The 27321-nt window shown below is 45.3% G+C and overlaps 1 protein-coding gene across 4 annotated transcripts in view; it reads left to right on the plus strand.

Moving 5' to 3' along the window:
- Positions 1-27321, plus strand: part of CRYBG3 (crystallin beta-gamma domain containing 3) — a 1479538-nt gene that overhangs the window by 364509 nt on the left and 1087708 nt on the right. For all 4 annotated transcript variants that reach the window (XM_085622435.1, XM_085622437.1, XM_085622436.1 and 1 more), the window contains exon 4: positions 18234-23175. In XM_085622435.1, coding sequence (XP_085478561.1) covers positions 18234-23175 — 4942 coding nt within the window. The remainder of the gene's footprint in view (positions 1-18233; positions 23176-27321) is intronic.

Here is a 27321-nt window from a genome sequence, read left to right on the forward strand (position 1 = left end):
CGGGTGCTTGGTAGGTACTCTTAGGTTTAAACGGTGTGGCCTCCGGTTCATCTCCTGTGTGATCATTGCTTACTATGTTGGTAAAAAAATTATGCAAACGCAAGGTCCGCATGAATCTGAAGAATGTAGCTTCAGTTTCCAATTCATTGGTTGAGTTGGTGGGTACAAATGACATGCCCCCGCTTAGGACATTATTTTGCTGGTGTCAATTTGGTGGAAGATATATTAATTATTAGGTTTTGTTTTTGCTGCTGCGTAATGTCTTTCCTCCTTTTTCCTTGTCCTCACCAGGTTTTGTGGTTGTTCCTGTTGCCAATCGTCCAGTTTGAGCTGGTGGTTGTCCTTGATCTGGAGCCTGTGACAAAAAAGATACTGATGTATTGGGTTGTATTGTTTCACCTGACTCATTAGATGGTCCAAATCGGCCAGATTCTACATTGCTTGATCTTATAGGTTCCCTATTGGTTGCTGTGTCTTTCTCCGTTGCTGTGCTCTCTGTGGACGATGTTGTGGTCCTCTTTTGATCAAACCGCCTGCGCGCGTAAATTTCAGCCCATGTTTATACTTCATTTAACTTATAGTAAATAGTATCCCTTTTATATTATCTCAGTTGTTCCTCTTGGAGTTCCTGCTGTATTTATCCAGTTTCTGATTAAGTCCCTCCAAATGGATCGTCCATGTATCATTCTCCATCCTCCTCTCCAACTCACCTTCATGTGTGCTGCATGAAGCAGCACATATGAAGGTGACAGAATGGCATTTTAGGATTATTTATGTGCAGGAAGGGACACCTTCCTACATATAAACAATCCTCTCCTGCACGCAGACACCCTAGCACTATGGTGCAAGGGTGCCTGCGTTGTTAAACTTTGCGCCATCGCAGGAGGAAACGCAAGACTGCACCACATTCTTGTAAATATGGTGCAGCCTTGCATTTCAGAAGTGGCGGAGCGCAGCATTAAGCCAAGGAGGTTAACACCGCGCTCTGCCACCTCCTTGTACACATCCCCCTTGGTCTCGTGTGTGCCCACCATTCACAGCCCTGACATTTCCTTACCAGACATCTTGGATTCTCCTACGACCGCCGCAGTGACACAGAGAGCATGCAAAGTAAAGCCAGGTTGGTAGTACATTTCGCCAGTACTAACCTGACGTGTGGGTTTTGACTTCGATGTATAATTGCCCCCTCTCCATATCACTGGAGCGATGTGATGCTGAATGAGAGAGAGGCAGCCTCTTGCATCGCCTCTTTCACCAGCCAACATGATTGAAGTTTCCCGCCTTTAAAAGCGGAGATGAGACAGCCCAGAAGTTTGAAGAAGGGGAGTCACAGATCCCTCTTAAAAAGAAACAATCCATACTGACGAGGTTCAGCAATGCGTCGCCGTTCCACTCTCCTAGAGACATAAGACCGCATGTAATCATCAGTCGGTCATTTGGCCCAGCAGTTCTTCCTCTTTGTCTCTCCTTGCCAGTCTGGCCGCAGGTCCGCTTACGGTTTTCGAGGGCAACATCTTTTTGAAAAACGTGACATAGAAAAGGGACAAAAGTAAACCCCAGGGTAATGTTTAGCTCCAGCATTATCTTACCTCCAGATAGTGCCATTTCGTTGCACAAATGCAAGTGCAACGAACACTATGTTCGAGGCATATGAGCTGCAGATCACACACTGAGGATAAGATCGCCATCTGGTGTTGGGCTCGGATGATTGCAGGTTGTTGTCGTCTTCGGAAGAAGCCTTTGGTCACGAGGTTGGTGACTCCTCCCCTGGACAACAGTGCGCATGGGCATCCACTCCATCGTCAGATTGTTTTTTTCCGCCATTGGGTTCGGATGAACTTTTTCCGCTCCAGCAGAAAACTTCCAGCAATCGATTTAACTCTTCAATCTTCATTCCATCGACATCGAAATCAACTCGGACCGGTTCCGGAAGCGGCTGATGGACAGGACACCCTTTAAAAAATGCCCCCAGTGTGGAGCGAAGTTCCCCCACAGTGACCATCACGAGGTTTGTAACCTCTGCCTGTCGCCGGAACACAACGAATCGACCTGTCCAGCTTGTGCCGCTTTCCGTTCCAAGAAGACCCTCCGGGACCGAAGAGCTCGACGCCGTATTATGGCCAAACCAGCTCCAGAACCGGAGGACATCTTTGCTCAGGATATTCCTGAAGATGACACCGAAGATCTCGATCGTGTCCGAGGCCGACGATTCCGATGACCTCATCACTCCAGGGCAGCGTGTGAATACCACCCCCCCTGCCCCATCCAAAAAGACATTGGTCAAGACTCCGCTAGCTGGGCCCAGTCGCGACTGGAAATCCTCTTCAGAAGCCCCGCCCTCGGGCCCGGCTCCGAAGACATCTAAGCCTGTAGGTGGCTCGGGCTCGAGCAAACCTCATGTGATTGTACCTATAACACCTTCGGCACCGAAAAAACCACTGTCGGCACCGAAACAGGCTTCAAGACCGAAATCTCCTTCGGCACCGAAACGTTCCTCGGCACTGAAGTCTCCACCGGCGCCGAAACGTTCTTCGACATCGATGCCTAAAAGTCCCTCGGCGCCGAAAACTCCATCGGCTCCGAAAAATCCATCGGAACCGAAACATCCATCGGCACCGAAAACTACGTCCACACCGAAAAAAGTTCATAAAGACCCGAAACGGCCATCACCGCCACCACCTTCGGAGCCGGATGAACTTTTACGCCCAGATCCTACTCAAAAGCGGATCTACATCAATCCCGAAACTGGACATGTGACTACCGTCCCATACAAGAAACGGAAGCTGGACATCACACCTCCTCCAGCTCCCATACGGAAAAAGGACTGTGCTACTTCACCACTTCGTCCTTCCTCTCCTGTATTACCTCCTAACCCGTCCCCCCCTCCTCCTCCTCCTCCTTCTCCTTCTCCTTCACCTTTACCTTTACCATCTCCCTATCATTCACCTCCACCACAGGATGATAATGATGACTTAGGGGGAGGGGCGGACCCTGATTTATTTAATGATCCTGTTGATCCAAACGACCCTTTTACATTTCCAGACACAGCACCAGTAGATGACTGGTCTTATCCAATGCCTGACATGCCTGACCCCACTACCTACCCCTCCAAGCCCTCCCCTCCTGATGACCATTTGGGGTTTGGCCAACTAATAAATAGGGCAGCAACATTCCATGGCGTCACAATGCACACGGACCCCCTTGAAGAGGACTTTCTCCTCGATACTTTTGAGCAGTCACAAAAAACTTTTCACATACTGCCCATGATTAAAGGGGTTATAAAGCATGCCACTGAGGTCTTTAAAGACCCTGTTCGAGCTAGGGTTCTCAACCCACGCATCGAAAAAAAGTACCGACCAGCCCCGCAGGACCCTGCATACATTAAAGCCCAGCTCCCTTTAGACTCCTTGGTCGTATCAAATGCCAGGAAGCGCGTTAACTCACAGACAACTGGAGAAACGCCTCCCCCGGACAAGGAGTCTAAGCTTTTAGAGGCCTCAGGCAAACGAGTCGCCGCACAGGCGGCGAACCACTGGCGTATTGCCAATACCCAGGCCTTGTTAGCCCGGTATGATAGGGCGCATTATGACCAACTTGAGGACCTTCTGCAACATCTGCCTGAACCCTTTAAATCCCAGGCCACTGACCTCATTCAAGAAGGCAAGTTAATATCTAATGCCTCCATTAAATGCGCCTTAGATGCGGCAGACACTGCTTCTCGTGCGGTCAATACTAGCGTCTTACTCAGACGACATGCCTGGCTCCGTATTTCCGGTTTTAAACCGGAGGTTCAAACCGCAATTCTAGCTCAACCTTTCAACCAAGAGCAGTTATTTGGCCCTGCAGTGGACACTGCATTAGAAAAAATGAAGAAGGATAATGAGACTGCGAAGTCTATGGGAGCACTGCAGTCTCCTCAAAACCGGGGTTCCTTTCGTCGCTCCTTTTATAGAGGAGGCTCCAAAAACACGGCAACTGAGACCACGTCCACCTTTAAAAATTCTGGACAAACATCCCCTAACAGAGGATATTTCCGAGGAGGTTATAGGGGAAACAATAACAAAGGTCGAGGGCGGGGCAACAACAACAACACCCGCACCTCCCCAGCCACCAAACAGTGACTTGCCACCACTCCCCCCCAGACCATTCCACTCCGGTCGGGGGGCGGCTCCAACAATTCCTACCTGTCTGGACTTCCATCACCACAGACAGATGGGTAAGAAAAATTATCCAGTCTGGCTACTGCCTCGAACTCATACAATCCCCCCCAAACATACCACCCAAACAACGTCCAATGTCCTCACATCATCTCTCTCTCCTCAAACAAGAAGTTCAATTCCTGTTACAAAAACATGCGATAGAACCAGTCCCTCTTCAACATCAGGGAACAGGGGTGTATTCTCTATACTTCCTCATTCCCAAAAAGAACAAAACATTATGGCCCTTACTGGATCTCAGACTACTAAACCAGTATATACATTCGGATCATTTTCATATGACCACCCTCCAACAAGTCCTCCCACTATTACAACAGGGAGACTTCCTTGCCACGTTGGACCTCAAGGACGCGTACTTTCACATCCCTATGCATCCCGCTCACAGAAAATATCTACGATTTGTGGTAGATGGGCAACACTATCAATTTACAGTTCTCCCATTCGGAGTAACAACAGCATCCAGAGTGTTCACCAAGTGCTTAGCAGTCGTGGCGGCGCACCTCAGAAGACAACAGATCCATGTCTTCCCCTATCTGGACGATTGGCTCATAAAAGCCAATACTCACCAAAAATGCGTTCTCCACACTCATCGCACGATTCAAACTCTCCACAATTTGGGATTCACTATCAACTACCCCAAATCCCATCTACAACCTTCCCACTTACATCAGTATCTAGGAGCAACCATAGATACATCCAAAGCCATTGCTTATCCCAGCACTGCCAGGATAGCCAGTATACAAAATCTCATCTCTCAATTTCAAACTCATCCATCTCTTCCAGCAAGAGTGTTCATGCAGCTCCTAGGCATGATGGCGTCATGCATCTCCATAGTCCCACACGCACGACTTCAAATGCGTCCCTTACAGGAATGTCTAGCACAACAGTGGAACCAAGCTCACGGACAACTTACCGATCTGGTGTTGGTGGACAGTCGCTCACTTCGCTCACTGAAATGGTGGAACACCATCAACCTGTCCAAAGGGCGGCCGTTCTTAGAGCCTCTTCCACAAGTTGTGCTAACTACCGACGCATCTCTCACAGGGTGGGGAGCCCACCTCCTTCACCATACCACTCAGGGCAGATGGACCAGTCAACAGAAACTGCTCCACATCAACCACCTGGAACTCTTAGCAGTGTTCCTAGCACTAAAATCCTTTCAAGTACACCTAAAGAACAAAACTGTCCTCATACGCACAGACAACATGACGACAATGTATTATATACAGAAACAGGGAGGGACACATTCTCTCCAACTGTCCCAACTGGCACAGCAAATCTGGAGATGGGCAATTCCCCAAAACATCTACCTGTTAGCAGAACATCTCCCAGGGATCCACAATCAAGTGGCCGACCTCCTAAGTCGCCACACGCAGCAGATCCACGAATGGGAATTACACCCCAAGGTGTACTCCCCTTCTTCCAAAAATGGGGACAACCAGACATAGACCTGTTCGCCACTCCCGAATACACAAAATGCCCAACCTTCGCCGCCAGGTTTCCACACCCACAGTCGAAGGGCAATGCCCTATGGATGAACTGGTCAGGCAGATTTGCGTACGCTTTTCCGCCTCTCCCACTAGTTCCATTTGTGGTACGCAAACTGAAACAACAGTCGCTAACGCTAATACTAGTAGCTCCCACTTGGGCACGTCAACCGTGGTTCACCACACTTCGGGAACTATCTTTAGTTCCACATCAAAGGCTACGCCTTTTGAGGTGGACCGCAGGCCGAATTATGTTCGCCACTGAAGAACTGCATATTACTACAAACATGATTTTTCTGCTGGAAGGAGTAGCAGCAACGGAGGGTGCAAACAAGGGTGGTGGGAGGGGCAAGCAACACCATATAAGCAATAAATTAAATTAATCTGTACTTCTGTAATGTAATTCGATGTGCATGTTAAGCGCTCCAACGCCATTGGCCTTACTTTGCGCTTTATACATGCAACATTGGTGATGGTGGGGTGTGGGGCTGGTGGGGAACACGATGCAGGAGGGGGCAGGAGAACCGGGGCAAGAAGCAACAATGGGGCAACTAAAAAGAAAAAAAACGACTCTACCAGTCCAACTGTCTACTGATAGATGCAATGTAGCTGCTGTTGCTGGTTGACAAGTTTGCAGTGTTTATCACATTGAATTTTCATGCATATATTGGTGTTTGACAAGGATGCGACACAATGGGTAATAAATAATGGGATTCTGCATCTGCTGCAGAAACATCTACACCAACTGCAGGAAATCCTAGCAGGTCCAACTTGGCATTCCACCCTTCTGATGTCAATGAAACGAGTTGCAGTGAGTTGAGTTATATATTAACACCACGTCACTTAAGGTGCCACAAAGATGCCTCCAAGGATGTGGCTGGTCTGATATTATACCAGGGTAAAACTGTCTGATTAATTTGAAATAGGAAAAGATTTTGCAATATTGCAGGCAAAGGCCCATATAAGCTAACAGACCTGATTCAGGTGGGAGACCCCCTGACTTTTGAAGCAAAAATTGATTTATTTTACCTGCCTCTTACCTAAAAATGGTCCCTGTTTCAATTACAATACAATACACTACAATACAATACAGTGTATGTCAATACAATACAATGTATGTCAATACAATACAATGTATGTCAATGGGAAAAATACATTATCCCAATCTTTTCAAAATCTGACTTTTTCCAGATGTAAACCTTTGGCAAGTGTGAAACTCCTTCCCCAGACCATCAGTTGAGGCCATTAATATTTTATACAAATATTTTCACCTCATTAATATCTGCATACAGCAATGAGCATTTGAAAATGGAACAGCTAGCCTTTCCAGTGTGCATGTCATGGTATTGCATGCACCAAGTCTTCTATGTGTTTTTAGGTTCACTTTGAGCAAGAAACATTTTTTTTTTTGCAATCTCAAATCATGCATGTTCGAAATGGGGGTCTCTAGTTGGCAGAGTTTTGCACCTCTCCAAATTAGGGACCCTTCCTTCAAGTCAGGGTAAGGGATTACACTTCTGAAATAACCCCTGCTCAACCCCTTAGTAGCTTGGCACAAGCAGTCAGGCTTTTCTCAGAGGCAATGTGCAAAGCATTTGCACATAACACACAGTAAAACAAAGAAAACTCTACAAAAGGGCATCACACCAGTTTTAGAAAAATAACCAACATTTATCTGTGTAAAAGAAGACGAAAATTATCAAAATCCAACATACAGTTATCAAGATAAGAATAAAGCAAAAACAGACTTTGAATACAGTTCATTTAAGTTAATAGCTCTGTCCGGGGCTACCACGGCATAGTGAACAAAGAAATCCAACAGTTCAGGCTGACCGCAAGTTTGCTGGCGAGCTACGGTGCTGGGAAGACCCGCAAACAGTACAGTTGAAATGCAGGGAGTTGTGGACCTTGCAATGAGCTCTAAAGAGCCGGCGTAAGCAGGCGTCTGTTTCGGAGGTCGGTGCAGGAATCGTTGTGCCCTTGAAATCGCAATGAACTCCGTGAGGTTGAAGTCAGGAGCACTGGTGTTGTCAGGTGTCGGGGTGCGGTGTGAAGTGGAGTGGTGAGTCATGCAGTCCCCTCAGGTTGCGAGGCAGGAACGGCCAGGTGACGGCATCTAGCGGCATCGGTGAGACCAGGGCTGTGATGCGGGCGGTGCTTGTTGTGGTGCTGGCAGGTTATGGTGCAAGCTGCGCTGTTGTTGTTGGTGAAGCCCTGTCTTCAGTAGACGATTAGGAGACAATGGCACCGGTATCAGTGGGCTAAGGCTGCGGTGTGGGACGGGTCTGTGTGTCGAGTAACTTACGAGTGGTGCCCCCAGGCCACGGTATAAGCTGCGGTGTCAATGTCTGCACGGAGCATCGTCGTCGGGGATACCAGGTTGGCGAAGCAGGGCGGTGCGAAGTGCGGTGCCCTCAGGTCACAGTGCAAGCAGCGGCTTCGGTGGCGGCAGCATCGATAAGACCAGGGTTGCGGTGCAAAGTGGGACGGTGCTCTCTGTGGTGCACAGGTCACGGGCCGGCAGCGGCATCATTGACGGCTTATGGTTGCTCTTTTCCTCTGTGGCAGCGAAAACACGTAGTTTCAGATGCAGGTACCGAAAGGATGGTGAAGTCTTTGGTGTGTCCGAGACTTCCAACAGGAGGCAATCTCTACTTCAAGCCCTTGTAGAAACTTTTAACAGCAGGATTCAAAGAAAGTTCAGTCCAGTCCTTTCACTGCCCAGACAGAAGCAGCAACTGCAGGCCAATCCAACAAAGCAACAAACAGCAAAGGGGCAGTACTCCTCCTTGCAGCTCTTCTTCTTGGCAGGGTCCTCAATCCAAAAGTGTTCTAAAGTTCTGGGGTCAGGGCCCCAATATTTATACCACTTTTCGCTTGGCTTTTTGGCAGAAAGTCTCTTGCCTCTGTAAAAACCAGTTCTGTCCTCCCTGGCACAGCTTCACTACAGGAGATGGAGACAGCATTGTGCAGAGCAGACAGCCTATTCAGGTGCCAGTGAAAACTCCTCCCACTACTCTGAATGCAGAAAGGTCTATTCAGCCTATCTATGAGTCACACAGTAAAGGCAGGACACACCTCAACCCCCCTTGTGTCTGTCTAGAGTAAATGCACATCCCCGCCTCCTGTCACTCAGAAACCAGATTGTGGATACACAAATAGACAGAGGCACACAGGATGGTTAAACAAGGAAGCACCCACTTTATAAATGCGGATTTTTCAAGCATATAATTAAAAAAAAAAAACTTCACTAAAAGGCGTGTTATTAAATTCTGAGTTCAGAAAGCCTTAACTCCAGCTCTCTAGCTGTTCCCAATGGAAAGTTACACTTGTAAAAATGTTATAAGGCAGCTCCAATGTTAGCCTACGGGAGAACTAGTCATTGCAATAGTGAAAATAAAATTGGCAGTATTTTTCTTTCAGGCCATGTAAAACACTCCAGTACATGTCCTACCTTTAACATACACTGCACCCTGCCCAGGGGGTACCTGGAGCCTACCTTAGGGCTATCTTACATGAAGTAAGAGGGAAGGTTAGGACCTGGCAAGTGGATGCACTTGCCAGGTCGACATGGCAGTTAACATTACGCTCAGACATTGAAGTGGCATGTCTGAGACAACTTTGAAAGGCTCCTTGTGTGGCTGGCACAAACAGTGCTGCAGGCCACTAGTAGCATTTGATTTACAGGCCCTGGCCACACACAGTTAACTGTACTAGGGACTTACCAGTAAATCAAATATGTTAATCATGGAAAACCAATCATAACACAATTTTACAGCAGGAACAATCACACTTTAGCACTAAATAGCAAAAAAAAAAAGTGTGCGGAAACACTAAACCAGCAAAAACGAAGTCCAGCATACCATCAAAACAGGAGATCATAAAGCAAAAAGACAGGGGCAACACACCAAAAGAGGTCAGGTCCAACAATGCAGCACCCTGGTGGATGATGCTGCAAGGCATGTTTTGTTTTCATTAGTCCACAGCAACTGAAAACTACTTAATAATGTAAGGAAAATAATAATTTCAAGAAATACACACACACAAATAATCAAGATTTACTAACTTTTATTACTGTTAAGTACACCTGCACTTATACATTTTATTTTCTGCCCTGGTCTACTTAAATCTAATAAAAACAGTATAAATATCACACTGCAAATTACCTTCAACACATTTTTTTTGAAGCACATTATTTGCCTATCTGGAGGTTACAGGCAACCCTTGTAGTAGCTAAATAGTTTTCACTGTTCAATAATCAGCCAAAAGGGTCAGCATTCTTGATGAAAATGCAACCAAAATAGGGGACAGAAAATGTCATTTTGTTGATCCCTCTGAAGTATTCATATTGTCATTTTTAAATCATCTTGAATTCATCTGGAACAATCTCAGCCTAAGAAGTAATCCTAAACTAATTTTCAAATCATCCTCAGTCATCAGGAAGATTCTTATCTTGTGAAGTAATCAAATGGTCATTTTCAAGTCATCCGGAAATCATCAGACTCAAGTTTCTAAACTTTGCTGATGACTTCAAGAGCTTGATGATGTCTGACGACGCAAAAATGACTTCTACAGTAGTTGGATGATCATCCAATGACTCTGGGATGGCTTCTAAAGTAATCCTGCTTGACCTGGGTTTGAGGCAAGAATCAAACGGGGCCCCCCGAAAATTCAGCGAGGGACACAATTCTTTCACCCTGGTCCCTGTGCATTAATAGGCATGGCACACAACAAGACCGAAGAAAAGGAGGGGGAGCCCCCCCCGATGGCGGTCCAGCCCTCTTAGCAGGGAGGCCTCCAGCTGGCCAGCATCTGAATGGCCGTGGGGTGGAGGAAAAACTGAAGGTTGTTTCGCACCCTCTCACAGGGCCAACAGCAGAAGATGCTCCCCCAGGTCTGGCGCAAATTCCTCAAGGGTCCCTTGTGCGGACTCCAGAGGCCACCGGAGAGCACCCCCCACTGAGGATCAAAGTTGGGCCCAGCCACGTCCACTCACTCCCCCATGGGCCGGAGCAACGACTCACCCGCTGACGCCGAAGGTCAGTGAAGCGGCCATTAGTCCTCCCTAATGTGGCAGCGTTCGGATGTCAGTTCGGCCCTGCCTCCTCGGTTCCACTTCGGGCTCCGCCTACCCCGTTTAGCCCGCAATGGCCGCGAGTGCACACAAGGCCTTTATACGTGGACCATCAACTCTCCAGTCATGCAGATTTTGGTCCCCACAGCAGCCGCAATGTCGTTTGGGATGCAGGGGAGGGCTGCAGGTCCCCAGGAGCGCCTTCTCTGGCAGGATCGGGCAAATCACAAAAGGAGGTCAGGAGCAGCCTGAAGCTGTGACTGCCATCTTGACCACCTAGACCTCACCCCGGCTGTTTTTTTTGTACTTTTTTTTGGGATTCTACATAATAGCTTTAGTGATCCCAAACCTTTGGCAATAGGTTTGTCTGTCTGCAATATTCACTGCAGGAAGCGTATACGACAATGCCAATAAAGGACGATCATAATAAGGGTATCCTCCATAAATAGGCAATGGTGGACCCTACATACCTGCTAGCTGAACTTGTAGTCAGAAATGAGGAGCAAATGCGGATGTGTCTGGAAGCTGAAATGGACCCATCCTGCACACTTTACTGAGGGCATTTACTGAGATTTGTAACACTGTGACTGAGTTGTTAACACTCACAAAGTCTCATTGGGAACCCAATTATCAGAAGTGGTTTGACGTGTCCCGTTCACAGAGACACACAGTTCTTATTCATGCCCTTAAACGGATGCCAAGGGATGTAGAGGGAGTAAAGTTATAGAGATGGAATTATATACAGATAGACAGACAGTGCACCTGTGTGGTATGCGAAAGACATCTTGTGAAGTTTCAGAAAGTTGACCTTGGAAAGCATTCTGCCTGTCGCTTGCCATTTACTTTGTTGTTTATAACTCACGTTTTCTTGCTTCCCATTTTCTGGCTTTATTTGCTTTTGGCTGTCCAGCTTGAGGTCGTACCTTCCCATACGACATCTGTGTTTACATTATTCTTCCACTAATTCGTTTATTGTAATAAGCAGGCCTGTAAATCTTGTTCTTGTCCTGTCACATTTGCTGGCCATCCAAAGACCTAGGTCAAATGTCAGGCGCTTTCTTCCGAGGGTGCTTGTTTTTCTTGTTACTGAAACCTACCCCCCTCCTCTTGTTGCTAAGGTACCTCTGTGTCTGTCGGAAAGTCTTTAATTTTTGTTACATTGTACACCTATATATGGTTTTATTTTGCTACAGAAGTATGGGAAATTTGACTGTTTGTGTTCATGCTAACTTTGCTTCATTGCATGTTTTAAAAACTTTTTTTGTCTTGTTTAATTTAAAAAGAATGTTCATATTGAAATGTATGCCAAAGTTGCAGTATTTTTTTAATTTGTTTTCCTCCTTTGGTTGTTGGTGAGAGCAGAAAATACAGATATAATTATATGCGATACAGTCAAAGAGATGGTGGCATTATGACAAACTAGTCAGTTTTTCAATCAGGCTGGTGCCTTTGAATGGCTAATAGGTGTCCTGTGTCAAACTCATTACATAGGACAGCAAATACACACTGGCGAACAAGGACTGTCTGTATCTAGCATTCATGAACCATAGCTCAGCATTTGAAGGTGTTAACAGAGGTCAGCATTTTCCCTTCATCAGCTCCACACAGTGTAGAACCTAATCCAGAATAAATATAATAATTCTTTTGTCACATTTCAAGGCTGCTAATTTTATATATGGACATAGCTAGTTAAATGTACTCGTGGTACTATCTTGTATGCAATGCATTATTGGTAGGGTGGATATACCATATCTGATATACCATATCTTCTGCAGGGTGCAGTAACATGTGTCCAAAAGAGGTTCCCTGGGACCCCTTTTGGCCACATATGGTACTGCACCCTGTAACAAAGCTAGTTAAAAAACATTGGCATTTATAATGCCAATAACTCCAACTTTGCAGGGTGCAGTACTATATGTGGCCAAAAGAGGGCCCATGGGACCTCTTTTGGACACATATGGTACTGCACCCTACGCATGGCTCGGTAAAAAAAGACAGTGGCATTTATAATGCCAATAACTCCAACAAATGCGATACCAATTGCATTTTCAGTGCAATAGGTCTCGCATTTGAGCTGTTGGCATTGAAAATGACAGTGTGTTTTAGTAATGCTCTTTTGTACCATTGACAATAATGCTATGCAAGTATATTAATTCCACTGCAAATAAAAACAAAACTAAACTTTCTGCCTCATCTTTTTAATTGGCTCCTGTCCCTTGTAAATTGTGTTTTTTCATTGATCAATAAGCTTAGTAGTCCCTCCTTGGTACCCCCTTGTCTCTTCTTGTAACTTCCCATGGGAACACTTCCTGGTACATGTGTTGTTGCTCCCTAAGTTTTAATTACAGCCTCAAAGCACTGCTTTCTTACAAGGTTGACAGACAGGACACAAGCTTTGTCCTCTGTAAAGCTGGCAGTGGTTACTTTAGTCACTAGTACATCTCACATTTATATGCTACCTTCTATTATTTCCCTTCATCAGCTCCACACAGAGTAGAATTAATATAATAATTATTTTGTCTCATTTCAAAGCTACTAATTGTATATATGGACATAGCTAGTTGAATGTGCTTGTGGTACTGTCTGGCATGCAAAGCAGTATTGGTAGGGTGGATTTACCATATCTTCTGCAGGGTGGAGTACCATATGTGTCCATAAAAGGTCCCCTGGGACCCCTTTTGGCCACATATGGTACTGCACCCTGTAACGTCTAAATTAAAAACAAAGGGCATTTATAATGCTAGTAACTCCAACAAATGCAAGACCAGTTGCATTTACAATGCAATAGGTATCAAATTTGTTAAAGTTAGAGCTGTTGGTGTTGAAAATGACAATGTTTTTTACTTTTGCTTTTTTATACCATTGGCAATAGTGTAAAGCAAATATAATAATTCCCCTGCAAATAAAAACAAAACTTAACGTTCTGCCCCATTTTTAGGTCTCGCGCCTAGTGTTGCAGTGTGTAAAATTGCTCGCGCAGCGAGATACTTCTTGTAGGGGGTTTCAAAACTAACCTAGGACTCACACACGCGTATGCGTGTACTTTTCGTTTTGCCCCACGCTATTGGCCTTTGCGTGCGTCTTTTTAACAAAGATATCACCCAATTGGCCAAAGGTGGGCGCATTGCTGTGCCCATGGCCTATTGGTGTCAGTTTCCCTCACCGCCGCCATGTGGTTTCAATTATCGTGCCCGGACACGGGCGTGATATTTGAACCACATGTCTCGCTGTGGCTCGTGTGTGCACACCACTCGTGGGCTTGTTTGTTTTACAATAGTGATCGCTTTCACTTTCGCGATCGCTTTCACTGCCAATTGTTTTTATTGCGGCTCCAAGTTCTTAGAGTGTCTTGTTGTTCCAATAGGTGTGATTTCTGATATTTATGTTCCCCTCGTCTTCATTGCTTGAGTTTGCTCGCGAGAAAGTGTCACTCATAGTCGCTGAATGTCACTAATATTATATAGAAATTATGCAAATGTCACACGTAAGCAATCTGAAACCTTGACATATATGGCTTTGCTATAGATACATTTGGCAAACACACATTTTAAGATGGCCGCCTTGTTCACGTACATTTTAAAGCGATCCGTTTACACTCTTGCCCCGAATCAGTAGTAGTGAATGCTTGTCAGTTGCCATGCCAACCACCGAAGTCTCAGTTAAGAAAGGCTGAGAGTTCTCGTTTTTCTTCTTCATCTCGGCAATGGAAACCGTAAGTGTTACCTCCTACACTTCCCGATGTCTCCCCCTCGCCCAGTCACAGTGATGGTGTTGGCACCCTCACAGCACACACAACTGCAGAATTTGTGAAAACTCAATGAGATGTACACAGAAGTAATCACACGAGGCTGCTTCTAATCAAAGCGGAGGAGTAAAATGTATGTACCTGGTGATTCGCGCATGAACATACAATTAGATTCGACCACACGACGCTCGCAAAGGTTTATAATGGAAAGCTCCTTTGCTTAATGTCATTTTTCAGTCCAGAGATACAAATGCTTTGCCTTAGCGGGATCCTGACGTCGCGTTCCACTGTGCTAACTACACTACAGTGGCCACGTTTTGTTTGAGGGGATGACAGGCAAAACTCGATTGGAACAAAGTTTATTTCGCCCTTCTGTAAACCGCTGTATTCAATTTTACTTATACACTATCCCAACTTTCTTAGATCTTAAATCAAGTTCAGCTAAGATCCTGATTAAAAGTTTCACACGGTGTATGGTGCTGTAACTATTTTCAATGTCTTCAAAGTCAACAAGCATTTGCAATGCAATAGGTCTCGCATTTACACGAGTTTGAGCTATTGACATTGCAAATAATAATGCTTTTTATGTTTGTTTTTCTTTTAAAAACATAAATAAAAGCCTTTGTTATTTACCGTGGCAATATCTGAAACTCTCGTAACTGCGAGACCTATTGCATTGCAAATGCTTGTTATAATTGGCTCCTGTCCCTGTCCTTTGTAAATGGTGGCTTTTTATTGGTCAATAGGCTTAATAGTACCTCCTTAGTATTGCCTTGTCTCTTCTTGTAACCTCCCATGAGGACACTTCCTGGTACATGTGTTGTTACTCCCTAATTTTTAAATACAGCCTCGGAGCACTGCTTTCTTAAAGGGTTTCCAGACAAAACAGAAGAGCGCCACACAGAGTAGAACCTAATCCGGAATTAATATAATAATTCTTTTGTCACATATCAAAGCTACTAATTGTATATATGGACATAGCTATTTGAATGTACTCGTGGCACTGTCTTGCATGCAATGCATTATGGGTATGGTGTATTTACCCTATGACATGGCTAGGCAAAAAAGATTGCCATTTATAATGCCAATAACCCCAACTTTACAGGGTGCAGTTCTATATGTGGCCAAAAGAGTTCCCATACGACCTCTTTTGCCACCATATGGTTCTGCACCCTGCCACATGGCTAGGTAAAACAAGCATTTGCAATGCAGTAGGTCTCACATTTATGCGAGTTTGAGCTATTGGCATTGAAAATGACAATGCCTTTTATTTATGTTTTGGTTTTTAAAACATAAATAACAAGCATTGGCATAGCCAATAGGTCTCGCCTTTGGGACCTTTATAAGTGTTTAGCCATGCAACAGTTGCATAACTAAATACTTATAAGGTCCCAAAAGCGAGACCTATTGGCTATGCCAATACTTGTTTCTGTTTATTACTGCTCTGTAGTAATGGCGGCACCCATGCTTTAGCTTAAACATCTTAAGCTAAAGTCGGGTGCCGAGATTGCTTCAAAAGTAAAGAATTGTCTATTTCTTTACTATTGAAGCAATCTCAGCACCCGACTTTAGCCTAAGATGTTTAAGCTAAAGCACGGGTGCCGCCATTACTACATAGAAGTAATAAACAGAAAAAAAAGCAAGCGCCCGCTTCAAGAAATGACTGCCGTGTGCCACCAACGTGAACCGCGGGGCCAAAGTGAAAGTCATCTCGGGGATGGTGCTGAAGGCTGGCGGTTCGCGGGTGCACGCTCGCGTGAAAGCAAGCTTGTGCCAGCCAGCAGCACTTTAAAAACTCACTTACTAAAGTCTCTCCGAGCAGCGCATGCACGCTGACTCAGCGAGACCTAAAAAGCATTGTCATTTACAATGCCAATAGCTTAAACTCGTGTAAATGTGAGACCTATTGCATTGTAAATGCTTGTTTAACATTAGGGCAAGTGGGTATGCGCTGGATAGGATCAAGAAGTCTGCCTGCTTTGTTATATGCAGATGACTGTTTTTATTGTCCAGAACTGGTGTGGGTCTCCAGAGTTACTGGATATATTTGTCCTGTTTATGAGTAATCCAGGACTAATGACTAATATAACTAAGTCACACACTATGGTTTGCGGGCGTTCCCCAATGAATTTGAAATCCCCTTTTATCAATGGCATCAAACTTCTTTGTATTCCGACTTTCACATGTATAGGGGGTCACCCTTTGATAGTAAATGCACTTGGGTCCATCTAACGAACCTTAAGAAAACTCAGTTTGAGCAAACAGAGGCAATCTTTAGATTTGCAGGGAATCTAGGTTCTAAACCCCTAGAAGTGATAGTTAATATCTATAAAGCTCGCTGTTGCTCAGCTATGACCTATGGCGCAGGAATATGTTAGTACTGCAATACTCGGCATCTGCAGGCTAACCAGAATATTTTTTTGAGAAGACTTTTGTGTGTCCACCAGTGTGCCCACTTATACCTGCCACTTGGAGCTAGGCCTGACGTAGCTAGCATACCTTATTAAGCTAGTGCCATTATGCTGTGGCACTCTATCTGTACTAAACAAGAAACCCTCATAAATCAGGTTGTAATCACTAATTACCTGCGGCTCGATCATGTATACAACATTATGTGGCTGAGATATGGTAAAGAATAATGTATTATGTTAGGGAGGCCTAAATGTTTTCATAGTCCACAAGATGTAACCGCCTTATCCAAAAAGAGCTTAAAAACAGAGTTCATTACTATTTGGGGGAGGAGAAAGAGTCCCAAGTACTTAACAAGAAGAGTTTGGCTGCTTACCCTACATTTGTTAGTAAATTCCGATCGTACGGAACCCTACCTTTAATTTTTTCCTCTTCCGCATCAAATGTATTATCTACTCAAGTTTAGGTTCAGTATAGTACATCTTCTGGTCTCCTACCCAAGAGACATCCCTAGTGAAGCGGGCCTTGAGCCATGTTCCTGTTATTCTAGGCCAGACCATCTATGCTACATTTGTTTTTTTCTGTAAACTGTATGCTGTACCAAGGAAATAGTTATTAATGATTGTACATAATGTTTTTATGCTGTGCATTATTTTATGTTTTTTACAAGCCGAATACAAATTGTATTGACTGATTGCTAGAAAGCAGGCAAATCTGAGTGACAAAACACAGAGCCAATGGTAAGAAATGGGTGGAATTCATTCATGGGCAAGCTTTCATAGTGTCCCCAATATGTCTTTTCAACCAGAAACTGCACAGCGTGTTAGGCTCTGACCTAAAAATGGCCAATACTCCTCTTACCATCTCTTTCTTTCTCACTGTAAACTATAACTATAGGATTTATTTGAGCATTTACCCAATGAGTACACCTGCTTTCTAAATCTGTCCCTTAAATTTAGCTTAGAGATTTTAATGTGCCATTTGTTGCTTCACTTTTTAAAGATTAGAGTAATATGTATCTCGGCTGGTTGTTTTGTACTTGTATAATAAATAAATATCTGTGTTGATTAATTTGGATTTTCTGGAAAAATAAATAATTGAACTGTAGTTGGGAATGTAAATTGTAGGTTATGTAACTGTTGCCTGTATTACTGCTTTGGTGTTTTGTAATTACATGCTGTGTACTATTGTCAGGTTTGGCTTCTAAGCCGTGCACTGACTCAGTGGCATATGTGGCACATGCTATGCAAAACTAATCAATAAATAAAACATTACGTGACTCTATCTATTTTTATTTACAGGCCACTTCATCGAGGAAAAGATGCTCCTGCAGTAACTTATGCCACGTACCGCGGATCCAGACAGATACGCAAGTTACTAAAAAGGAGAGCCAGTGTGGATTCTACAATCCCTGAAAAAGAAGACCTTGTTGAAAACCAAAGCAAATTTATTGTGACTGAATGTGGAGAAATTGAAAATACTGTCGATATTAATGGGAAAAATGAACCACGTCTGCCAAACGGCATTGCAGTGGGACAAGGCACGTCTCTTGCACAATACCATGTACCAAATACAGGTGTGAAATCAAAAGCCTTAGTAAAAAACATTTCCCTTTCCATCGAAAATGAGAAGTCAAACAGCTTACCCAATTTATCACTACAAGCAAACTCAATTGCAAATTGTGATGAAGAGACCGATAAGGAACCTTCTATTCAGACGCCAGTCTCTACATCATTAGACGCTTGCAACAAACTTTTTTCACCTGAGATAACATTACTTAACAATTGCTTCGTGGATAAGGATGACAAGAAAACCAGCTCGAATATCCCAGGTGTTGTCAACTCTGATGAAACGGAATCCAGTAGTGATGCAACTAACAGTATAGAGACTTCGAATGTACCTTTTCAGCCGATGTCTGAATGTCTCGCTCTTGAACATGGTACGGTGTCTAGCTATCACATCACTGATAAAGTAAACGAAGAGATAAACCTGGAAGAATTTAAGGTTTCACTCAGCAGTGCAGCAAACGATAAAATGGAGACAAATGTACCACTTCAGCCAAAGTCTGAGGGTCTTGTTCTGGAGCACAGTACAGTTTGTTCCCATCACATTGACGACAAAGTAGATAATGAGATAAACCAGAAAGAAGCCAAAGTTAACAACAATTTTACTTGCACTTCGAAAATTGAAAATTCCCATTTGAGTGACCTTGTAACTACATCTGAGGAGAAGAATGGCGACAATCACAAACCACCTCCATGTTTTGTTGTTGACTGTGATGCCTCACCGGCAGCCCCTGAATCTGGGGATTTCAATACAACGAATCCATTACATGTAATCTGGCCCACAGAACCAACATGTATGACTGACGTGGAAGTACCTGCAGCTGAAGTTGGCAGCTTCAGTGAAGGGAAGGTTGTGCCAATCAGCATGGCTCATATTTACTCCCCTACTAAAGAACCTGACAATATCCTCCAAGCTACGATAACAGTGCCCACAGCAACTAAAATAAATTTGCATAATGCTGGGGATATGGTGTGTCCATCAGCTGTTGCAGATGGTGATGAGAAAGAGAAAAATGATATGAATAATCGCCTATGTGATGGGAACACAGTGTCAAATCAGGCTAAACTTCAAGTTGAGATTGGCATGAACAACATGAGTTCAGTAAGGACGGATGAATGCAGCTTTGAACATGTGGTGTGTCCAGCAGTTGCATCTGATGATACGAGTGTGGCCAGTGGAGTGCATCTTGCTAATGTGTTTTCTGATGATGCCTTGACAGATGCTTCTTGTGTCACACAAGTTTCTAGTGTCGCTAATATAAATGAGTTTAACCCAGACACTCTGCACTCGGATGGTGGAATTCAAGGAATGTCTGACCTTAAATCTGGGAAAGGAAATGTTGAAAATACATCTACTGTTCTCGCACCTAAAAGCATAACATTTCAGAGCATTTTGCCTGCATCCACCACTTTTGACGGTAATATGCCAAGTACAGCTGAATCATACAAAGCATTAAGAAAGTCCATTGTGGCTGAAACAACTACTTTGTGTGTTGCAATTGAGAATGGCACTTCAGTGAATCCCTTGCATGCTGCTTCTACCAGTGGGGACGATAAGTTGGACAAATTAGAACCACCATCCGTTTATGACACTGGTAGCAGATGCTTACCATCGTTTCTCCCTGGTAACAACAGTGTCATCAGAATGAGTTCTTCTGACACTACAGGTAACACTGATAGTGATGCAATTACGTCTCCCCTCACCATTCCGCCTGAGGACTGCAAGTTTGCAAATGAAGACATGGAAGGCTTCAAGATGAATAGTAGCATTGAAGAGCAGGTGGCTGTGGCTTTTGAATCTCAGAATATTGATGGGAATATTGTTGTGGCTAAAATCTCAGTAAAATCTGTGAATGTTGATGAGGTCAAAATGTCTCCTTGTGTTTTCAAATCTGAAGTAGTGACACTTTCCACACAATCTTCCAAGGCCACTGAGCCAGAATATGTTCTGTTGCCTAACCTTTCTCCTCCTGTTTCTCCAGTGGAACCTACTGACATGGTGAATAACATCAACTCCATTCCTGCCTTTGAGAAGTTTGATATTCCTTCTCCTGCTGTTGCAACTATCCATGACCAAGTAAATACCTTTCCATCATCCATTGATGGAAAAAATGAAAGCATGCTAATGAGTTCTTCTTCTTGTATTTATTCCAAAGATGTGACTGTTGACAGCGTTATGGCAAAAACAAAATGTATTGGGGACAGCGTAGAATCTTTCTTCACCACCAATGAGGACATCTCCATAGACAATATTCACGCTACTGACACTAAGCGTGAAATTTTGTGTGAAAATACTGTTCAAAGCAGTACAACACATACTGTGGTTGAAAACCGAAAGGTCACTGCAAACAATGTCCTATTAACCAAAGACTTGCTTCATACTGAAGAAGCTTCAGTGATTGATGTTGTCAGGGATAGGACCAACACTGATAGCATTGCTTTTGCTGAGGGTTTGCTTTCTCTTGAAATGGGAGATGGTAGACTGATGAATCCATGTCCACCACCACAAGAGTCTATAGACGTCTGTGTACCTATTGTGTTTTCAGATGCATCTCAATCCCAAAATAATGTAGAGACTGAAGTACTACCATCGGCTGCCATTTCTAAGCCAATTAGCAACAGCAGTCAAGAAAACGTTGTAAGCCTTATTAGGAAAGGGGAAGGCATGCTTGGTGATAAAGGTGTCCCTTCACTACTTAAATCAAAGGGCATTGAGAGTAAAAAAGATGCCGACATTGCTATCTCAGACACTATAACGAACAAAACGTTTTACGACCATAATAGTGTAAAAGAAAATGAAGAGATTAAAACAGTTACTTTCGCAGATTTGGAATGTAAATCACAAGACCTCAATCAAATACTGTTAAAGAAAGCTGATAAAATAGCATCTGATGTCTTGCATTTATCGCTAAAAGAAATTAAAACAAACCAAAAAATCACTACACCAGTCTGTGAAAATAATTTAAGGACAGCAGTCCCTGACTTTGCACATGGAAAGAAAGAAAGAGAAAGCACGATTTCTGATCCAGTTGAGAGTTTCCATGGTGACGATGCTAAAAATGTGTTGATCATTTCAAAAAGTGAATCGAATGTCAAAAATGGTGTCAATAGAGCATGCAATGACACATCCCTGAAGCCTGAAACATTTTACACCGAGAACGTATTAGCACAAAAAGCTGAACAAATAATTAAAGATGTGATGTATATTGTTAAGCAACAGTTAACATCAGGTCAGCTACAAAAGTGTTTAGATAAAAACCATAATGAAACCATTGTTAAAACTGCCAATCCGGTATTTACAGAGAATATTACTGCCGTGGATGAAACCACGATACCAGTCATTGAATCTTTGTGGTCAAATATTTGTACTTCAGTGCCTGAAAACTACCCATTGAAAGAGACTAAATTTGTAGTCGGGTCGTTTCCAACAATCGAAAATGGTGTTTCTGTAGACACAGAGGAGGTGGCAATCTTTTTAGAAACCCTACAAAATGATGTGGCAACATCGGAGGAGGAAAATGGTCTTTTCAGTTTTGATGACTCTACGTCTGTAGATTCAGATTTTGCAGAACAGTTTGTAGATACAGTAAATGTAAAATTAATTAAAGAAGACAAATGGGACCAAAAAACAATTTCCATTGAAGGTTGTACAGCTAAGCTGGCATTACAGACATTACATCAAAATGAGAGTACATGTATGGAAAACGTGGATAATTATGACAGCAGTAAATTATTCACTGAACAAATTCCAGAAAACATAAGCAAAAACAAATTATTTTCAAAAGACCAGAAAGACAGGCCTCAAAATACTGAAACAGAAGGACAGTTGAATAATGTAAGAAATGTTTTACAACATGAAGCATACACGCAGAAAAACTCTTTAGCTGGAGATGGTTCTGAAGACAAGAACAAATTCATTTTGGAAGGTAATGAAGTTTGCCTACCTCTTTACCCACTCCTGGTCCCTCCTGATCAAAATGTTGTATTCCATGAAGAAAATGAAAATGCAACTCCATACTATTTTGAAGGTTCTAATCTGATAAATGTGACAAACAATGCTAGTGAACTTGATTCATTTGAAATGGTACAAGCAAAACCCTTCCGAGTGTTTCCCTTTGCTTTGTCGCCAATATATGAGGATGACAGCTCTCAAGAGGACGTAGCGTCTAGTGATAACTCACCGGGCTGCTCCAACAAGGGGACACCCAAAGAATCCTCATCAATATTATCCCTCCTCCAGTCAGTATCTGAACGTTTAAAACATGATAACAGTGTGGATGATGAAGAGGAAGACTCCATCAATGAAAATTTAACAGCAATGCAAAATGAAGATTATTCTGGCAACTTGAGTAAAGCAGACACTGAGCATGATAAAAACATCAGTTCATCTCAGAAAATGTCATGGAGTTCTTTAGAAGACCCTTCATCCGTCCTACCAAAATCAGAGCACGTCTTAACAGAAACATCAGAAGACTGCAGAAATCTCCTCCCAGAAACTGACAAAGGCAGCATGCTGAAGTCTGCTTCGAGAAGTGTGTACTACCAATATTTGCAGAATGCAAAAGATTATTCTTCTGGAAAAGTGCCCAGATTGGGAAGCATTCTTCATGAAATTCTAATGCCAAAACCTATTAATCTTCAAGTAGATGATTCTGTGAAGACAGAGCTTCCACTGGTGGTAAGATGTTGGTAATTAAACAAGCAAGCAAGTAAAGAATATATTTAATTTGAGGCATACACTTAATTTTCCTGTCATATTTGATCTTGTTTGCTTTAAGAATTGTTAGGTAGAGTTAACTAACGCATCAGTCGTGTAAACCAAATCAAGAAAGCAAATTGCTGTGATACTTTTTCTTGATTTAGCAAAATGCCATACTACTGCCTGTCTTTAATATATTTCTACTACAACAGTCGTTATTCAGTGTGTATAGAATTATTATTATTTTTTTTTTTTTTTGAAAACCTTTATTTCGAAATTCAGGACACAGCTATTCAGCCGACAGCCCGAAGGTTCGGCAGCATTGCAAGTTAGATACAGTAATGCGTCCCAGGTACAGTACGAAGAGTAATGCAAAGGTCCAATTTTTAAATAAACACAGAAAAAACACACAACAAACCCCAGCAAGGCAGAACATTGAAATCCCATGGCAAAAGCCCCCAGCGGAGGCAGGACCCCACTCATCTACTAATTATAAGACTGTGTGTGGAGGAAGAAGGGGAGCAGCAGAGGCCCAGAACGGGTACCTAGACCAAACTGTACTGGAAGGTAGGTCAGGGGGAAAGCTGTTCCTCGGGAGGTTCCAGATCCGGGGCAAGACATATTCCCCCCCTATATTGGTTCCACCGCCCCCAGATGGCGTGCCACTTCCGGGGGCGACCTCTAGAGCAGTAGACCGTCTTCTCCCTAAACATGCTCCAATCCATGTTCTCCTTCCACGCGGTCAGTGTAGGGGGACCCGAGGAGCCCCATAATCGCGCTATATCCCTCTTAGCCACCATGTTACCCAGAGTCACCCATTGGGTCTGCGCCTCATCAAGATCAGTGGGCCCCCATACGTTCAGGAGGCAACACCGCGCCTCCGGCTGTATCACAATGCCCGTCACCTCCCCCATGACTACATGGACTCTCCTCCAGAACTCCACAATGACCCCACATTCCCAAATGATGTGCAGGAAAGTACCCACCATACCACAGCCCCTTCTGCACAGTCCATCCTCCGAGAATCCCATGTGGACCAGCCGTGGCCCCGTAACATACACCCGGTGCAGTATTTTGAGCTGCACCAGCCTCAGACGCGACGGGATCGCAACCTCCTTAGGCGAAGAAACCGCTGACTGCCAGTCCTCATTATCCAACTCGAGGCCATCCCTGGTCCACTGCTCTCTCAGCCCCAATAGCAAGTCTGCCCGGACGTTTATCAACTTCTTATATATGAGCGAAATCGTGCTCTCGGGCATGTGACCATCGAGGACTCGGTCCTCAAGGGGGGAGGACTCCGGCACCTTCTCACCCTCCACTAGGACTGATCGGAGGGCGTGACGCAGCTGGATATACTTAAAATACTCTGAGGGCCCTAGCTCAAACTCAGTCTGCAACTCCTCGAAAGACTTCACCCTCCCCTTATGCAGCACATCCCCCACCTTGGATATCCCTATCAGATCCCACTTATCAAAGCCCTTCGTATGCCAGAGTCTTCCCAACCGTTCCGATTCAAACAATGGGGTAGCAAGGGTTAGCCTGTCCTTCCAGCCCAGCGAGTCGGTCGCCATCTTCCATACGCGCACCGCCACACCTGTGGGCCCCGTGAGGGACGAGTCTAGGGACCGTGAATACAACGCCCTGTAGTAGTTGCCGCCGCGCAGCAGCCACCTATCCATGGCATACCCAGGGCTGAGGGCAGGGCCATAAAACCCATGGTTGATCGCGCTCAACTGCGTGGCCCAGTAGTACCGTCGGATGTCTGGGAGCGCAATGCCCCCATCGTACCATGGGAGCGTCAACTTTGAAATAGCTATTCGCGGCCTCCCATCCCACAGCAACGTCCTTTGGAGGCCTTCGACCTCCCGAAAGTATTTAGCCGGTACCCAGTCCAAGGTGTTCTGGAGGGCGTAGAGGAAGCGGGGAAGAGACATCATTTTAAACAGGGCCGCACGCCCAACAAGGGAGAGCGGCAGCCTCCGCCAACCCTCAACATCTCGCCTCAAGCGTGCCAAGGGGGGGAGCAGGTTCCTCTCATAGCGCACAGCAGGATCCATGGATATAAAAATCCCCAGATACACAAAACCTTGCTGGGCAACCTGTATCGAACATGTTCTAGGGATCGGTGGGACCTCGCCACTAAGAACGTACAAGTACGATTTGCCCCAATTAATCACAAGCCCCGAGTTCCTACCGAACGATGCGAGTACGTCACAGACCACTATAAGTGACTTCTTGGGTGAGGCAAGATACAGCAGGATGTCATCGGCATAAAGTGAAATCCGGTCCTCGTGATCGGGCGACCACCGAAGGCCCCTTATATCCGGGTGCCAACGTATCCACGCAGCCAACGGTTCAAGGGCGAGGGCGAACAACAGAGGCGACAGGGGGCAACCCTGCCGAGTACCCCTTCCAAGCTGAAAAGGAGCAGATGCCCGACCATTCACCACAACTTTCGCTAGTGGCCCCTCGTACAGCAACCGGACCCAACTCACAAACCCGCGACCGAAACCGAACTTGGCCAGCACGGCCCATAAATATGCCCACTCCACCGTGTCAAAGGCCATCGTGGCATCGAGAGATGCCACAACAGCCGGTTCACGCAGCGTGCCCGCCCTGGCGATGACGCCATGAAGACGCCTAAGGTTCAATGCTGTGTTTCGGTGCGGGATAAAGCCAGATTGATCCGGGTGGACCAAATCGCCAAGTACTCTAATCAGACGGGTTGCCAGGAGTTTGGCCAGAATTTTCGGCTCAGCGTTGAGGAGTGAAATGGGCCGATAGGAGGCGCATCGATCTCGGGGCTTACCCTCTTTGTGTATGACCACGATCGACGCCAGCCGCTGATCCAACGGAAGGATCCCATCCCCCCGCGCCTCCAAGAACATGGCGCGCAGGTGAGGGGCGACCCTATCCGGGAACAGTTTGTACAGATCGATCGGCAGTCCGTTCGGTCCAGAGGCCTTACCCGAGTTCAACGCGCGAATCGCCCCCGCCACCTCGTCAACCGTGATGTCGCCATCCAAATCGTCCCTATCTATGTCAGAGAGGCAGGGCAGCTCGATATCACGAAGGGGGTCAGACGAGTCCTCGGGCGGCCTGTCCGACACAGAGGAATAAACCCTATGAAAATACTCCGCGAAACACTCCACAATCCCTTCAGGTTCCACAATCACCTCTCCCCCCTCTCCAATCAACTCTGGCACCACCCTATTGACCCGTTCCTTCCTGTCCAGCCACGCCAGGAGTTTCCCTGCCTTATCTCCCACATCATACAGACGGCCCTGTTGTTCCCTACTGAGGGTCTTGGCAGCGTCAGTCACCAGGTCCCTATACTCCGCTTGCTTCAAGCAAAACTCATGCAATGAGGACTCCGTGACCTCCTCCTCCATATCCCCTTCAAGGGCCGCAATCTCCTCCTCTACTCGCCGCACTTCGCAATCCCTCCGATTCTTGGCAGTCACCACCAGGGAGAGGGCCTCCCCCCGAAGCACGGTCTTAAAAGCTTCCCACAGCGAGATCGCCGAGTCCACGGATCCCAGGTTGTCCTTAAAGTAATTATCTACCTTCTTTACCAGGGCGCTGCGCATCTCGGGGTCCCGGAAATACCAAGGGTTAATGGGGGCCACCCTCCCTCCTCCCTCCCGACCGAGATCCAGCCGGATCCACACTGGCGAGTGATCAGAGATACCACGTGCCATGTGCCTCGCCTCGGATATCAACGAGGCATGTGCGGCCAGAGTGAGCTGGTAGTCAATCCTGGAGAGGCTACCATGCGCCCCGGAGTGAAACGTGTATTGACTCTGTGTGGGGTGCCGGAGCCTCCAGCAGTCTATCAGGCCAAACGTGTCTAGGAGGTCTGGAAGCCATTTCTGAGCCCCCCCTGTGTCCCTGGGCGGGTATCTATCCAGCAGTCCGGAACCCACAGCGTTGAAATCCCCTCCCACTACCAGCAGACCCCCCGGGAGAGTCAGCAAAGCCCTGCCCAATTCAGCAAATGTGGCAGCCTGCAGGGCCGGCGGGACATAAACTGAAACCAAAACCAAAGTCCTTCCTTCCCACCGCCCCGCCACTGCCACAAACCTCCCCCTATCGTCAACGATGGTGGAGTCCACCTCAAAAGGC

This window comes from Triturus cristatus, chromosome 8, assembly GCF_964204655.1.
Source record: "Triturus cristatus chromosome 8, aTriCri1.1, whole genome shotgun sequence".
In the NCBI taxonomy this organism is placed as follows: Eukaryota; Metazoa; Chordata; class Amphibia; order Caudata; family Salamandridae; genus Triturus; species Triturus cristatus.